At 36.8% G+C, this 15,288-nt stretch overlaps 2 protein-coding genes across 2 annotated transcripts in view; both read right to left on the bottom strand.

Annotated features, from left to right (window-relative positions):
- Positions 1-15,288, bottom strand: part of LOC131914881 (olfactory receptor 8B3-like) — a 35,829-nt gene that overhangs the window by 2,057 nt on the left and 18,484 nt on the right. The gene's annotated exons all lie outside the window — the stretch shown is intronic.
- On the bottom strand, positions 5,096-6,164 carry LOC131914880 (olfactory receptor 8B8-like). Its single transcript, XM_059267653.1, has 2 exons — positions 6,151-6,164; positions 5,096-6,032 (listed from the first exon to the last, which is right to left on the bottom strand). The coding sequence occupies exons 1-2, from the start codon at positions 6,162-6,164 to the stop codon at positions 5,096-5,098; spliced, it is 951 nt and encodes a 316-aa protein (XP_059123636.1).

Genomic DNA, 15,288 nt, shown 5'->3' with positions numbered 1-15,288 from the left:
GGAAATCAGTATGGCCACTTCACAGATAATTGGGAATTAATTGACCTCAAGACCCAATGATACTACTCTTCAGCATATACCCAAGGGATGTTCGATCATACCACATAACACTTATCAACTATGTTCATATCAGCATTATTCATAGTAGCCAGAACCTGGAAACAACCTAGATGCCCCTCAACTGAAGAATGGATAAAGAAAATGTGGTACATATACATAATGTAGTATTACTCAGCTGTAACAACAATGACATCAAGAAATTTGTAGGCAAGTGGATGGAACTAGAAAATATTATCCTTAGTGAGATAACCCAGACTCAGAAAGACAAACATGAGTACTCACTCATAAATGGATACTAGATGTAAAGCAAAGATTACAACCCACAGCTCCAGAGAAGATAGGAAACAAGGAGGACCCTAAGAGGAGTGCATGGATTGCCCTGGGGAGGAGAAATAGATGAGCTCTCCATGAGTAACTAGGGGTGAGTGGAGGGCAATAGAAAGGAGGGGATGGGGTATGAGAACATAGGGGAACAGGATGGTCGAGCTGGGGGAGGAAAGGACTGGGAGAGCAATGAAAGAGATAACTGGATAGACGGAGACATTATGGGTTAAGGGAGAAACCTGGTGCTAGGAAAATTCCCAGGAATCCACAAGAATGAGCCTAGATTAAACTACTAGCAATAGTGGAGAGGGTGCTGAACTGGCTAATCCCAGTAATCAGATTGGTGAATAACTGTTATCATAGAGCCTTCATCCAGTAACTGATGGAAGCAGATGCAGAGATCCATAACCAAGCACCAGGCTGAGCTCCAGGAATCCAGTCAAAGAGAGGGAAGAGGGGTTATATGAGCAACGGGGGTCAAGATCATGATGGGGAAATCTACAGAGACAACTGAACCAAACTGATAAGAATTCACAGACTTTTTAAACTGACAACTGTGGAACCAACATGAGACCAGACTAAACTCTCTGCATATGGGAGACAGTTGTGTAGCTTGATCTGTTTGAGGGACCCTGGCAGTGGGATCAGGATCTATCCGTGGTGGATGAGTTGGCTTTTGGAGCCCACTATCTATGGTGGGACACTTTGCTCAGCCTTGATGCAGAGGGGGGGAGGAACTTGATCCTTCCTCAATTGAATGTACCAGGCTTACCCTTTTGGAGGAGGGCATGGAGCATGGATGGGTGTGGAGAGAGAGGAGAGAGGAAGGAAGGATGAGAGGGGGATGGTTCATATGTAAAATGAATTAAAAAATTTTTAAATAAAAAAGAAATCAACTATGTTAATCACCAAAAGAATTGAAAATGGCTAACATAAATACACACACACACACACACACACACACACACACACACACACACACTTCAACATCTATATTCTTGATGAAATCCAAATCCAATCTGCATGATCTTCTAATTCATCTAACTCCCAATGGATATCATCAAGAAAAAATAAATAACAAACAACAGCAAGATTGTTATCAAACTAACACATATAAACTGCTGCAGCAAAGGTAACTATGGAAATTAGAATGGTGAAGACTCAAAAAAATTTTTTTAAAGAGTTACCACATTACTGGCTATTAAATAACTAAGGAAATCAGCCCTACCATATAACTTTTATAGAGACACACCCATGATTGTTACAGCACTATTCACAATAATAAATTTTGGAATTAGCATAGGATCTCATCAATGGGTAAAGGGCTAAAATGCAATATATATCAATGATGGGGGATTATTTAGCAAAAAGAATAAAGACATCATCTCTTTACAGGAAAATGCATGTTAGCAGTTATAAGCAAGAAACAGAAGAAAAGATACTGAATGTTTTGTATCATATGTGGGATAAAAAGATACAAAGGTGCCAGGGATGTACTGAAAATAATGAGGAGGAAGATATGAGGATATTTAAAGGAGGTACTGTTAACAAACTACTAAACATGAGTTCATTCAGATGTTACAATGAAACATTTTCCTGTATAATTAGTCTACATTAATGATAAGATTTAAAGATTACAAGTTCACTTAAACATCTAAAATAAAAGGTTTAAGATAGCAAAGTAGATTTTCAAAGAAAATGACTATTTTTGGAAAGCACCTGCAGGGTGTGTGTGTATATGCTTATGTTGCCTTTTGTGCTTCTTCAAACAAAATAATTCTATCTTATCTAATTCACTGATCGTAACTAAAAGAATAATGAAATTTACGTGGAATAGCGACACCCTAAAAAGTTTACCAGCAACACTCTGCAGTGCTTAAAACATGTCGCATATAAACTTACTGTGTTCTCAGGGAAGCAGTACCTTAGTCAATTTAGGAAACCATGTTAGCCAAAGAAACCATATGTAGAGGAAAATCCAAAGACTTTCCCAAGCACACTGAGCTCTTCTATGAGAAGAGAACATTTTGAATAAAATCACAAGAATCTGTGCCCTGAAGAAATGCCTCAGTGGTTAAGAGCTCTTGATGCTCCCACAGAGAATTAGGGTTCCATTCCTAGTACCCACATCATGATTCACCGCTCTCTGTAACTCCAGTTTCAGGGCATCTGACATCCTCTCTGACCTCTGAAGACAGTTCATAAAGTGATACACATGCCTACATGCAAATAGAGCTCTCATACACGCCAAAAAATGAATAAGTCTTTTTTAAAATTTTATGTAAGAGATTTTCTAGTCATTTTAAAGTGCCAAAATTTTGATATATTGAGTCATCAGAAGGTCAAATGGTCACTTCAAAGTAAGAGAAAATTCAAAACATCTAAAATCAAACAAACAAGCAAAAAATTTACTTTGAACAAACATCCGAACACTTAAAATTGTTTGAGGTGTAGACAAAAAAAAACTAAAATAAAAATTATTTATATCATTAAAGTTATCATATAACATAAGCAAATTGTCACTTGAGGTCAGATTATGAATTTTCTGGTAAAATATTTGGCCATTTCACTCAGATGAAAATATTGTTGCATTGCTAGGGGAAGTATTTTGTCACAGTTTATTTTGTATTAAACAGTACTTTCAAATTATTCTTGTCTCTCATCTTAGTCAGGAGTTTCCAATTTCTTAAATTCCACATACTGTTATGCCCAGATCACAACCCCAAAGTGACCACTGAAGACCCATGGATGTCCAGAATGCAACAGCAAGGTTTATTCTATAGATACAAGTCTAGACAGGGAATTCGTTCCTGCGCCCAATACAGTGAGGCAGGGAGGAGTTGCTCTTTCTTTGTGAGGCTAGCTATTTAAAGGCAAAAACCACAAGCCCTTCAGGGAGGTTGGGGGCGGGGAGGTTTTTGCCCGGGGTGCAACTCGGATTGGTTTATTTTTATTTTTGAAGATCTCTGTTCTCTTTTAATTGGGTGAGGATATGTAACCTTTGAATTTACTGATTGGGGTTTACAATTATCATTTTGGGGGCAGTCCAGGACTTTGTCCTTGAGCTGCCATGGGGGCTGGCTGGCCTAGCACATACTGACTGTGGGGGCTGGCTCAGTAGTCCAGGCTCTGTCCTTGAGCTGCCATGGGGGCTGGCTGGCCTAGCATGTACTGACTGTGGGGGATGGCTCAGTGGTCTAGGCTCTGTCCTTGACTCATGCACATAACTCTAAGTTGGTGAGGGGTCCCAGACAGTAAACATCTGGCTGAACTTCGAGCAGTCAGAGTACGTGCAGAAAGGGAGCTACTGCAAGGACTATGTATTTTGTCATGGCCCTTCCAGAAACTGCTTGCTCAAGTCTCAGGAAACTCAAATTGAGGCCTGATCTCTGAGAGAAGACTAAGCAGCCTGTTATGGCATCTGCTTGGTCCTTTCAATACCACTAATATATAAGACCCATCAAAGACAAGGGTGATTTAGTTGTATATAAGCAGTATTGATCTGTATGTTTTTTCTTTATAATTTCATTTATTTGTGAACATTATTTGCATTTCATTTAGGTCTGGTAAAATTTTATTGAGCTTCTTTTATTTGAAATTACCTTTTATCTCCATTCTTGAAGACTATTTTGCTAGATTTACATTTAGGAGAGGAGCAGGTTGGGGGAAGACTAAGGAGAAGTAGGAGGAGGAAAGAGAGTGGAATCTGTGGTTGGTATGTAAAAATGAATAAAAAAATTCTTAAAAGAATTTTAAAGAATTAAATTTAAAGAATATTAAAACTAGAAGATGATGGACTACCATTGAAGCAGTCACTAGACTTTTTCTCTTTTTCTTTGTAACTTTCTTCATATTAAATAGTATTAGTCAGTATGGCAATCATAAAATTCCCATATTCCTAAATATTTCTAGGACCTTCTATAAAAGAGAAAAGATGACATGCCATTTGCCCATGCTTTTACTTTGCAAATTCCTTCCTTGAGTTTCAACTATGAATCATTGTTCTAACTCCTGAGGTTGTACTAGCTCTATTCCCAACATAAAAATGAGTCCACATTTTCAGTCATTCTCCATGTGTTGGGAGACTATATTCATCAGGGATTAGAAGTTCTGCCAAAGCTTTATGAAGAGTGGAGGGAAAGTGCACTCACTAAGGCTCTGTGCTGTATGTACATAATACTTAGATTCCTCATAAATTCTTCAGTTTTATCTTCAAAAAGTAAATATAACACACCTAACACAAGAAAGTCAAATTCATATCACTTACAGCTACAATGTATGTTATATTGAATAGCTAGTTAATAAAAACACGTGGATCATGAAGCACTGAGATTTCCAAGGGACACAGTGATGCCCAAAAAAGGGTAAAACACAATCTGATTCACATTTTATTACATAGATAAAGGAGAGCCATCTTGCCACAGAATATATGGACAATGCAATATTACTTCATATGACCACTGACAGATCATTTGTTATTTTTAAGATACATTCCATAACGATAAAAAGATTTAATTACTTACTACTACCTTAGATAAAATACTGAAAGAAGAGTTTGCCAATTATATAAAAATCAAAGGAAATTTATATTAGACAAAATATTCCAATATCCTACCAATGATCAGATTAAAAATAGATAAAAATGTGTTTTGGTTAATGACACAGAAATTCTTAATAACATAGGTACAGGGATGAACATATTAATTTTTGATCAAAACAACCTCCTGATAAAGGTTTTTCTCAGGGCAACTTTAACATCTTTGTTCCTCAAGCTATAGATTAAGGGGTTCATCATAGGAACCAATATGGTATAAAAAATGGAAGACCTTTTTCCCTGATCCATAGACCCAACTGAGGAGGGCTGAAGATACATAAATGCGCCCGAACCAAAGAACAGAGAAACAGCAATTATGTGGGAGCTGCAGGTGCTAAAGGCTTTAGATCTGCCCTCAGTTGATCTCATTTGAAAAATGGTAGAGAGGATGAATCCATAAGAGGTAAAGATAATAACACTGGGCACAATGATATCTATCCCACCTACAATAATAATCTCTATCTCATTGGCAAAAGTGTTGGTGCAGGAGAGCTGCAACAAAGGAAGCAGATCACAGAAATAGTGGTTGATGGTGTTTCTGTCACAAAAGGTCAATCTAAGCATCCATCCCGTGTGGATCATGGCACCAGAAAATCCCATTATGTATGAACCAAGCATAAGATAGGAACACATCTTGGGAGACATAGCAGTGTTATACAAGAGTGGGTTACAGATAGCCACATAACGGTCATAGGCCATTGATGTCAGAACACAACATTCACTGACAGCAAAAAAACAGAAGAAATATAGCTGGATCATACATCCCACGTAGGAGATAACATTCTTCCTTACTAAGAACTTCATCAGCATTTTGGGTGTAATCACAGAGGAATAACAGAGGTCAATGAAGGACAAGTTTAAAAGGAAAAAGTACATGGGGGTATGAAGGTGAGAATTCAGCACAATTAAAGTTATCAAAGCTGCATTCCCCAGTGCTGTGGTTGTATATATTAGCAGAAAGAGTAAGAACAGGGGTAACTGGAGATCAGGGTCATTTGTCAATCCCTGTAGAATAAATTCAGTCACCAAAGAACCGTTTTCCAGACTCATTCTTCTTTAAGATAATCTGTAAACACACAAAAAATATTGGGACGTTATAAGACCACAAAAAAATTACTGCCACGGCTTCTATCACACTTGTGAAGTACCTAGTAGAAATGCTTTACATCTACCTATTTGAGTTCATGGAATTTGCTATCAACATGTAGAGTGATATTTTCCTAGGTTCATGCACAAAGCTAAATGGAGTAAAGTCAATGACCCACAGTCTAAAATGCCCTGACCACTGCTGTCATTTGAAAGCAGGATTGCTCAGATGTCCAAATAAGAGGTGGAAGGACAAGTAGGGGTTCCTTATCCCTCATATTCATCTTGCCATTGTTTCAGCCCTGGGCAGATACATGGAGAACTTGTGACAATCTGGAGTTACCCCATCCAAATTCAACTGTGGTGGCATCAGGACCACCTACATTGTTTCAAATATAAACTTTAGATTTTCCAGAGTGTAGGATAGTTAGACCTGTGCTTGCTATGGGAAAGCATTAATCTAGAAGGATTTGAGAGATGTCCTTCAATAAATATGTAACTTACTGAATGTAACACTGTATCCCTTTCCTCTACTGAACCTTTCAACACTCCATGCTGCCCTTTCCAGAATATTCTCCTGGGAATTTCATTTTATTCTTAGAATTACATAATAAAATATGAAAGGAATCTCATGAGGTTCTTGTACTTTGATGTGAAGCTACTTCACAAGGCAAATGCCCAAGACCCTGAAGGGAAAGAGTGCATTACCTTTCCTGTGTGTACAATATAAAACAGTTACATTCATCAACAGAGGGTAGAGGATTCATGGCTGGGGCCCATAGGATTAGAAATCAAGTACTGCCGGCTGAATTACAAAATGATTCAAATGAGAATCAAAGTTAAGTCTGGATAGCTAATTTCAACAAATTATCAAAGTTAAGAATGATGTGTGCTTTGATTTTCTAACCAAAAAAAATTTAAATTATCACTACCTTTGTATACATTCCTATGTAGGACAAAGCCATGAATAAACTCCATTTTGGAGAACTTTACAACTAAAAAATGGGTCAAAATAGTTAATCATCTTTGTCATTTTAGATATTGTATCTATACATGTAAAAGAAAAACTAAAACACCAGCATAAAGAAATTTCAACTTACCTCATCATGTACCTTTGCCCTTTTTGTGTGACAGGGCTCTATAAATCTCTGAGAGTTTCAATCCTTTGTTTCTAAGAGGACACAACACAAGGTTATTTTTTATATACCTTGAAATCTCCATTAATTTGTCTTAATTTATCAAATACCCCTTAATCATTTGAAGTGGTATCTTCTTTTTATCACACTTACCACCATATGAGACACTAGAAATTTTGCATACTTCACCAGCATTATATACTTGGTTATGAACAAGGTAGAGGCTTTCTCATTCTCCTCTCAGGGCACAGACACAGATATAAAAAAGACATGAGGTGATGGTATTCACATACTAGACCAGGATGTGTCTTTTGTTCCTTAGAGACTTGGCATTTAAGAAACACATGCACTTCTCTGTAGGGACTGTACTTCTGTGCTTGAGTCAACATTGAACCCCACCTCCCAATAACCTTCGTATCTTAAGGGAAATCTATTGTGAAGCTTCCTTTTTTCATTGTTCCTCCATCCTTAATGGTGGCTTCCACAGATTCTATTCCCAGTATTCCTCATTACCTTATTTTTTTTAACCATGGAGTGCACCAAAATATCTAAGGTATTATCTATTCTGAGAGTTCCCCAAATCAATTTAAAAAAATAATTTATTGTTGCTGTGTTTTGTCTTCAGTGCCCAAGATCAATTTCAGGAAGTCCTTGATGCCAAGCATGAGTTCTTCCATTGAGCAACATCCGTACACCTCCCAAGTCATCTTTAAATATTGCATCATTGCTAAGTCATTTCAATACTTACATGACATTTCTGCTTTACTTTGCAGTTTCGTTCTTACATGTAGCACTTTATAGATGAGTTCAATAACATCTAAACACATTTTAGAAAAAGTGTGGAGTCCAGTGAGTTACTTATATAAGCTATTTAACTAATTTATGCATTTTCATAAAATAGGAATTATAAAAAGATCATGTCTTCACTTGCATTGTTGTGGCAATTAAGTAGAAAAAAATCATAAAATTAGTTACAATAAATCCCTGCATAATGGAAAATAGTGAAATGTCAGCTATGAATATAAATCCTATTAGCTTTATGAAGGAGTCATTTCTAATTTATTTATCATTAGTTTAAAATATCCTATGTCAAATGTATTTTTATCTCAAAGCAAAGGTTAGCTTATTCATTTTCCAGAGATTATTAGACATATTTGAAGTAGCTTAGACTACAGCTACTCACTGAACTGGGATTAGTTATTAGGGAATAAATATGTTATGCATGTTTTTAACACCTGTGAGTTGCCAAATAAATTGTTCAGTTTCATTCTGTCACTCTCCACTCTTACTTTGCTTTATTTAATTTTTGTTCCCAAAGCAAGAGTGGTCAAATATTAGTACTAGTAGACCAATTTATGGGCTTCTGTGTCTTCTCAATTGTTTTATTTACTGAGTCAAACTTATTAAACATTGTGTATTCCTCTATGGTAGACTACAAATGGAACAGTAGGAAGTCTGAACCAGGAAGATTACAAGTTAAAATGTCTTTGGACTATGAAGCAAGTTTCAGGAAAAGCCTTAGATGCAACCAAGTTCTTGTCTCAAAAGCCATAAAAACAGAAAAGAAAAAAAACAAAACAAAACAGGAATTGAACCAAAAGTTTAAGCTAAATTAGTAACTGTAAATTTACCCTTGTTTTTATAAAAAGAAGACATAAGGCATCGTGTGCAATGATGAGATTTTTATTATTTTAAATTCTCTTTTAGAGAATAATAATTTAAGTAAATTGCAATAAAATTTATTTGCAGAGTCTAAAAGTACAGGTCAGTGGTATAGGTCTTGGCTAGCATACACATACATAGAAGCACACAACCCTTTTCAGAATCTAAGCAGCCTGGAATTATGGCTTGCTAGTGAGGCAAGTGTCTAAGTGGCTTTTTTAAAAACAGAGTCTTAGAAACTTAGGTTTGAAGTTTGGCAAAACCAGAGACTTGGTCTAGCTGTTAGCTAAGTCTCTGTTTTGTAAGAAATGTCTAGTCTAGCCTGGTTCGTGGGAACTCAGAATCTTAACCAACAACCGGGGAGCCTGCATGGGACTGACCTCCTGCATATATATGACAGTTGTGTAGCTTGCTCTATTTGTGTGACTCCTGGCAATGGAAGCATGGCTGTCCTAGGTCTTTTTGCTGGTTCTTGAGAACCTATTTCTCATGCTAGATTGCCTTGCAAGCCTGAATAGAAGGGGAGGTGCTTGGGCTTATGGCAGCTTGATATGTCATGTTTTACTGATGCTCACAGGAGGACTGTCCCTTTCTGAGGGAACACAGAAGAAGGGTGGATTGAGAGGTTGGATGGAGGGGAGATAGGGGAGAGGGTGGAAGGGGAGGAGGGAAGTGAGATAGTGTTTGGGAAGTAAAATAAATAAATTGATTTAAAAAAATAACCAGAGACTTAGAAAGCCTTTGATTCTGGTCATTAGAACAGAGGGTGTGAAACAGTACATTATCACTGACCCCAAGTTTTCCTGGCAGTGAGGTGGAGGGGAGGGTTATTAGAAAGGGAAAATGTGGTTGGAGTCACTAGGGAAAATGGACAGGGAAACATGCAAAATAAAAATGCTGACTAACTTAACTGATTTGAGAGCTGTATTTCAGGCTACTACTTGAGAAAAAGTACTCTGCCTTTCTCATTATGAAAGCCTGCTTTAACAAGGAGCCATTGTGTGAAAGATGTGCCTAAGGTATCTGCTTTGAGAAACAAGTATATTATATACTTTTCTTACTTTTGGAATTTACAGAAAAAGTTACTAAACCATTTTGATGGCATCTACTTTGTGGTCAAGTGTGGCTCTGGCAGATTTTAACTGAATAAAGACCATAAAGAATCTGTAAAATGAGACTGGTTTCAGAAGCAGGTTATCCTCAGAACAAGATCCTATATAGAAAAGCCAACCAATGAGCTCTGAGTTCAGTTGAGCAACCTTGACTGAATAAAAAAAGCAAAGAAAGATCACAGCAATGAAGATACCAGACATTAATTCAAGCTTCCACATACAAATGTACATGTGTACATGTGCAATCACATACACATACACTATACATACACACATATAATGCCCATGTAATTTTAATTGGCATTGAAAGTTTAAGTCATGATAAATTCTTCTGGTGAAATAGATTTCTGTAAAATATTTTCTTTAAGCCTCATAGTAATCATGAGTCAAAAATTAAATACAATTTTTTTTAAACCACAACTATTTGTAACTCCAGTCTCAGGGGTTTTCTCTCCTCAGTTGAGATGCACAACCATATACAAATACACACATATATAAATAATGTTTAAATCTTTATTTTAAAAATTAAATTATCTCAGATCATGCCATCCTATATAAAAGAACTTACAAACATCTCTGTAAAACATGTAGAACTGATAACTTCTTTCAGGGAAGTAACTGCATAAAAACTTATCATTCCAAAGTAATATTCTTTTCTCTATATGAATAAGCAACTTAATTACCAATAAAGAAATTAGGAAAATTTGCCATTCATATCAACTTCAGAAATGCCTAAGAATAAACCCAAGTGAAGACCTGAGGACTCTACATTCCCGATTCATATCAACTTGAGAATTGCCTAGAAATAAACCTAAGTGTGGACCTGAGGACCCTAAAATTGGGACTTTAAATTTATGGATAAAATACTAGAGGATGGGAAGAATAACGCTCATGGATTAGAAGAATTAATATCATCAAAATGGCTATATTACCAATAAAGATATGCATATTCATTATAAGTGTCATAAAATCTCAATTATATTTTCACAGAAATAGAAAATTCCTAAAATTAGTATTGAAACATGAAAGACTCTAAATATCCAATGAAAAATCTAAAAAGATAGTGCTGTGGGATAATGCTCTTATAAACTGATTTAATAAAATCAGTAGCCAACCAGAAAGTATAGGTGGGGTAAGAGGATGAGGAAGGCTGATTCAGAAGATGCCAGCCTACCATTCAGGGAGCAGCATGCAGTGGCACACAGGTAAAGCCATGGAACACATGGCAACATATAGATTAACAAAAATGGACTGAATTTAAGTGTAAGAGCTAGTCAGTTGTAAGCCTGAGGTAATGGCTGATCAGTTTTAATTAATATAAGCCTCTGTGTGTTTACTTGGGTCTGAGTGGATGGAGACTGGGTGGGACACAGGAAAACTTACAGCTATAGATAGCACCCAACATGGGGCAAGAGTGTCCACTTAAAACCTGAGAGAGCTTAAGAAGAGATTATAAATGTAGCTAAGAGCACCTTCTTAGTTCATGTCACTTATGGTGGGCCTAAGTACAATTATGTGTCCCCTGGATTTGGCGGGTTCATGGCATGTGTGATAGAGCTATAGCATGGCAGGTTTTTGCTGAGTTACACAGAGGTTTCTGCAAGCCATGCAACATGGTTCAAGGTAGATATAGCTTTTACTACTACTAAAAAAAAAGTAAAAGAAAAAAAGAAGTTTCTGGGCTACACACTGCTAGATGGAAGCATAGACCCACTGCCTCCCAGAGCCAGCAGACAGCATGGCTCCCAGAGCTACTGATGAATTATCTCCACCATGTTAAAAAGCTGAGATGGGTGGGGTCAGTAGCCATGGCTGCTGCTTCAGTACTAACCACTGCAGTTTAAAACAATAGATTCACAATAAGAAAGATTCAGATGGAATATGACTTTAAGTGGTTTACAATGTATGTAAACATGTATGTAGGCTTGAAAGAGAGAAAAAATAAATGTAGACAACTACATAAAAAAAGAGTTTTAAAAAATAAAGTCTTTAAAGAGACAGTAAAGGTAATATAAAAAGATAAGCCATGTAAAGTTGGATATTACACAGAGAGTCTGGATTATATTGTCTTTGGGATTTTTAACTGCAGAGGGACATTTGATTGTAAAAGCTGCTGATATATATATATATATATATATATATATATATATATATATATGAATGATATCTTGATTTCCAAATCTATGTCTAAGGATATGTAAGGATATGTTACTTTGGAAAAGTAGTTCTGCTTTTTTTTCCACAGAAGATGGGAACCTGTGGATTGCTTTCAGACTAATACAGTTTGACCAGCCAAGACCCCCGAAAGGTCTCCAATGACATCATGGCCCAAATCATCCAACATCCAAAATCAACTTCAAGGCAAATGGCTCAGAGAATACAATCTCACAAACTACTACAGTCAGGACTTGACCATAATCCTAAAATTTTCTTAATGTCCCCATAAGATTACCAGTGCCCTCTATCAGCAGGAAGTAGCCTAGAAAACTCTGCCCACATTCCCCAAAAATAGATTATGGATGTTTGATTTTGTTTTGGTTATTGGTTACAAATTGTTATTGGTCATAGTCAATCTCTTTCTAAAAGAAGAAAGGGGGATATGATATAAAAATATAAGATAAATGTTTTATATTGGTATAGATTTTAGTTTATTGATACAAATTTCAAGTTAATTTTGTTATACTGTATGTATATTTCTACTCTTGTTTAAAATATTTTGTTTGTGCAACTCATTTAAAATTGTAATGTATTGTTGAGAAATACAGATTAATAATAAGTCATCTATGATAATCAAATTTATAGTCATGTTAAGTTTTCTAGGTATACATAGATATATTTCAATTAGATTGATAATCTTCAAACACTTCAAAGACCTACAGTGTAGCTGGAGTTTTCTCTCTGGGTCCCGCCAAGCCTGACAGCAGTCTGACAGCCCACTTGTAAAATAAACACACAGATGCTTATATTATTTAAACTGTTTGGCCTAATGGCTCAGGCTTCTAGCTATCTAGTTCTTACATCTTAAATTAATCCATTTCTATAAATCTATACCTTGCCACATGGTTCGTGGCTTATCGGAATCTTCACATGCTACTTGTCATGGCGCGGCAGCTGGCAGTGTCTCTCTCCACCTTCCTGTTCTCTCAGGTCTCCTCTCTGTTAGTGCCGCCTATACTTCCTGCCTGGGCACTGGCCAATCAGTGTTTTATTTATTGACCAATCAGAGCAACACATTTGACATACAGACCATCCCAAAGCACTACAGAATACGGCATTTAAAATGTTTTAAAAACTTAGACTTTCTTGACAGTGAGACACATCTGCTCCTGGCTGCACCTATTTATTTCAAAGAGAAAGATGGGCATTGAATACACTCCATAGGGAGTTTATCTTCTTCTTGTTGTCAAAAATAGCCATTTGGGCAAGAAACTGTTCTTGCCTGGACTGTTTGACAAAATGTTGTATTGACTAAACATGCAGGACCCATGGGAAGTTGAACACTGAACTTTGCAAGGTGAGATGGTCCTTCAGGTTCCTACTTCGAAGAGAAAACTGCCAGACATTCTACAGGACACAGGAAAAAAAAACTGAGAAACTGTAGGCCTGTAGGCTGAAAAATGCATGCCCCAACATTGCAGAAGAACTTTGGGTGACTGTCCAGGCAGCCAACTGTCTCTGTCATTCTAGATTTTTGGAAGTTGCTTATAATGCTCTTTCTGTTTACTTGAGTAATATTATATCCCTCTGATGTCTTAGATGTAGCATGAATCTTAGAGAGTCTTATTAATAAAATCAAACCCAGGGCCAGTTGTTGGGGTGAAATGCTGGATGGTCAGAGACAGAACAAGCCACAGCTATCTCACCTTGCCAATTCCTCAGCTGGTCTTGTTTCCTCAGACTGGAAGCCTCTGTGTCCTCATCCCAATGGCTCTCAGCTGAAGTGCTGCTCAAAACCTAAAAGCTTAACCAGCCAAATGCTTAACCAGCCAAATGCTTCCAGTTTCTGGTCCTCACACCTTATAAACCTTTCTGCTTTCTACCACCACTCCCTGGGATTAAAGGCTGCTTTCTAGGATTAAAGGCATGAGTCACCATGCCTGGCTGTTTTCAATGCGGCCTTGAACTCACAGAGATCCAGAGGGATTTCTGTCTCTGGAATGCTAGGATTAAAGGTGTGTGCTAACATTTTCTAGCCTAAGTATCTTGTGGCTTTTCTGTTCTCTGACCCCAGATAAGTTTATTAAGGTACACAATATTTTGGGGAACACAATACCACATTTCCTCTCTTTTTGTCTAAAATTAAAAAAGGCTTATAACTAATACAAGAAAAACTATCCAATAAGTATATACAATATATACAGCCAAAAATTACATTAATGATGTCTAGTCCATTAACATTTGACAGATTCAGATAAAAACTCTATTATATATATTAACAATGTCCAGTCCAGTAACATCTGATAAACTCAGACCAAAATTTTTTCATTACTTATCTTATTTAAAACAAGTAGCTCCTTTTTAAAAGTAGATTTCATAATCTCCCTTTTTATCTTATCATAACCATATTCTCTCTTTTTTCTTTTCATAATAGATTCAGTAGTCTACCTTTTGTCATTTTTATATCTTCCCCTTTTTCTTCAGTGTAGATTCAGTGATCTACCTATTTATCCTATTATTTCTTTATCTTATTTCTCAGAGTAGATTCAATGATCTATCTCATATCTTATTCTCTTTTTCTTTTTGCTTTCTAGGGGTGAAGATATCTTTAGGGAATCTTGAAAAGAAAATTTTTGGGTTAATTGCCAAGTCCTGTATCATTTGTCCAGTCTCTGCATAAAAGGAAAGTTCAGGGCTTGTCATAAGTCCTTGCTCGAGTAGTCTGTCAGGCTGGATCATCTCAGCTAGTCATCTCAAAATTGTCCTGACCAGTTTGTAGTCCAAAGTCGATTTTTCCATGGTGTTAATTGGCTTAATGGCTTTACCATAGTCCATGTGGAATCATCATTGTGGAGTCCTGTCGTCTTTTTGAAGATTTCAAAGTCACTGTTAGTCGTGGTCATGGTACCTTGCAGACTTTTTTTTTTGCCTCCTCTGTAGTTTGGAGCAATCATAGTCTGATAAATGTCTGTCTCTCTCGGAACCATGAACATTCTTCCCTAGAACAGAAAATCTTCACAGCAATTTCTCCCCACCATTTGTCTTGCCAAATTTTTCCAAACTGACCTTTGCCGATGCTTTCTTATAACACGATGGTCCTGGCAATTCCTCTCTAAACCAGCAGCAGTAAACCCTTTGTCCCAGGTAGCAGCATTAC

The sequence above is a fragment of the Peromyscus eremicus genome, chromosome 7 (genome assembly GCF_949786415.1).
Source record: "Peromyscus eremicus chromosome 7, PerEre_H2_v1, whole genome shotgun sequence".
NCBI classification, from domain to species: Eukaryota; Metazoa; Chordata; class Mammalia; order Rodentia; family Cricetidae; genus Peromyscus; species Peromyscus eremicus.
The sequence above is the reverse complement of the archived record's forward strand: the minus strand, read 5'-3'. Positions and strand labels throughout refer to the sequence as shown.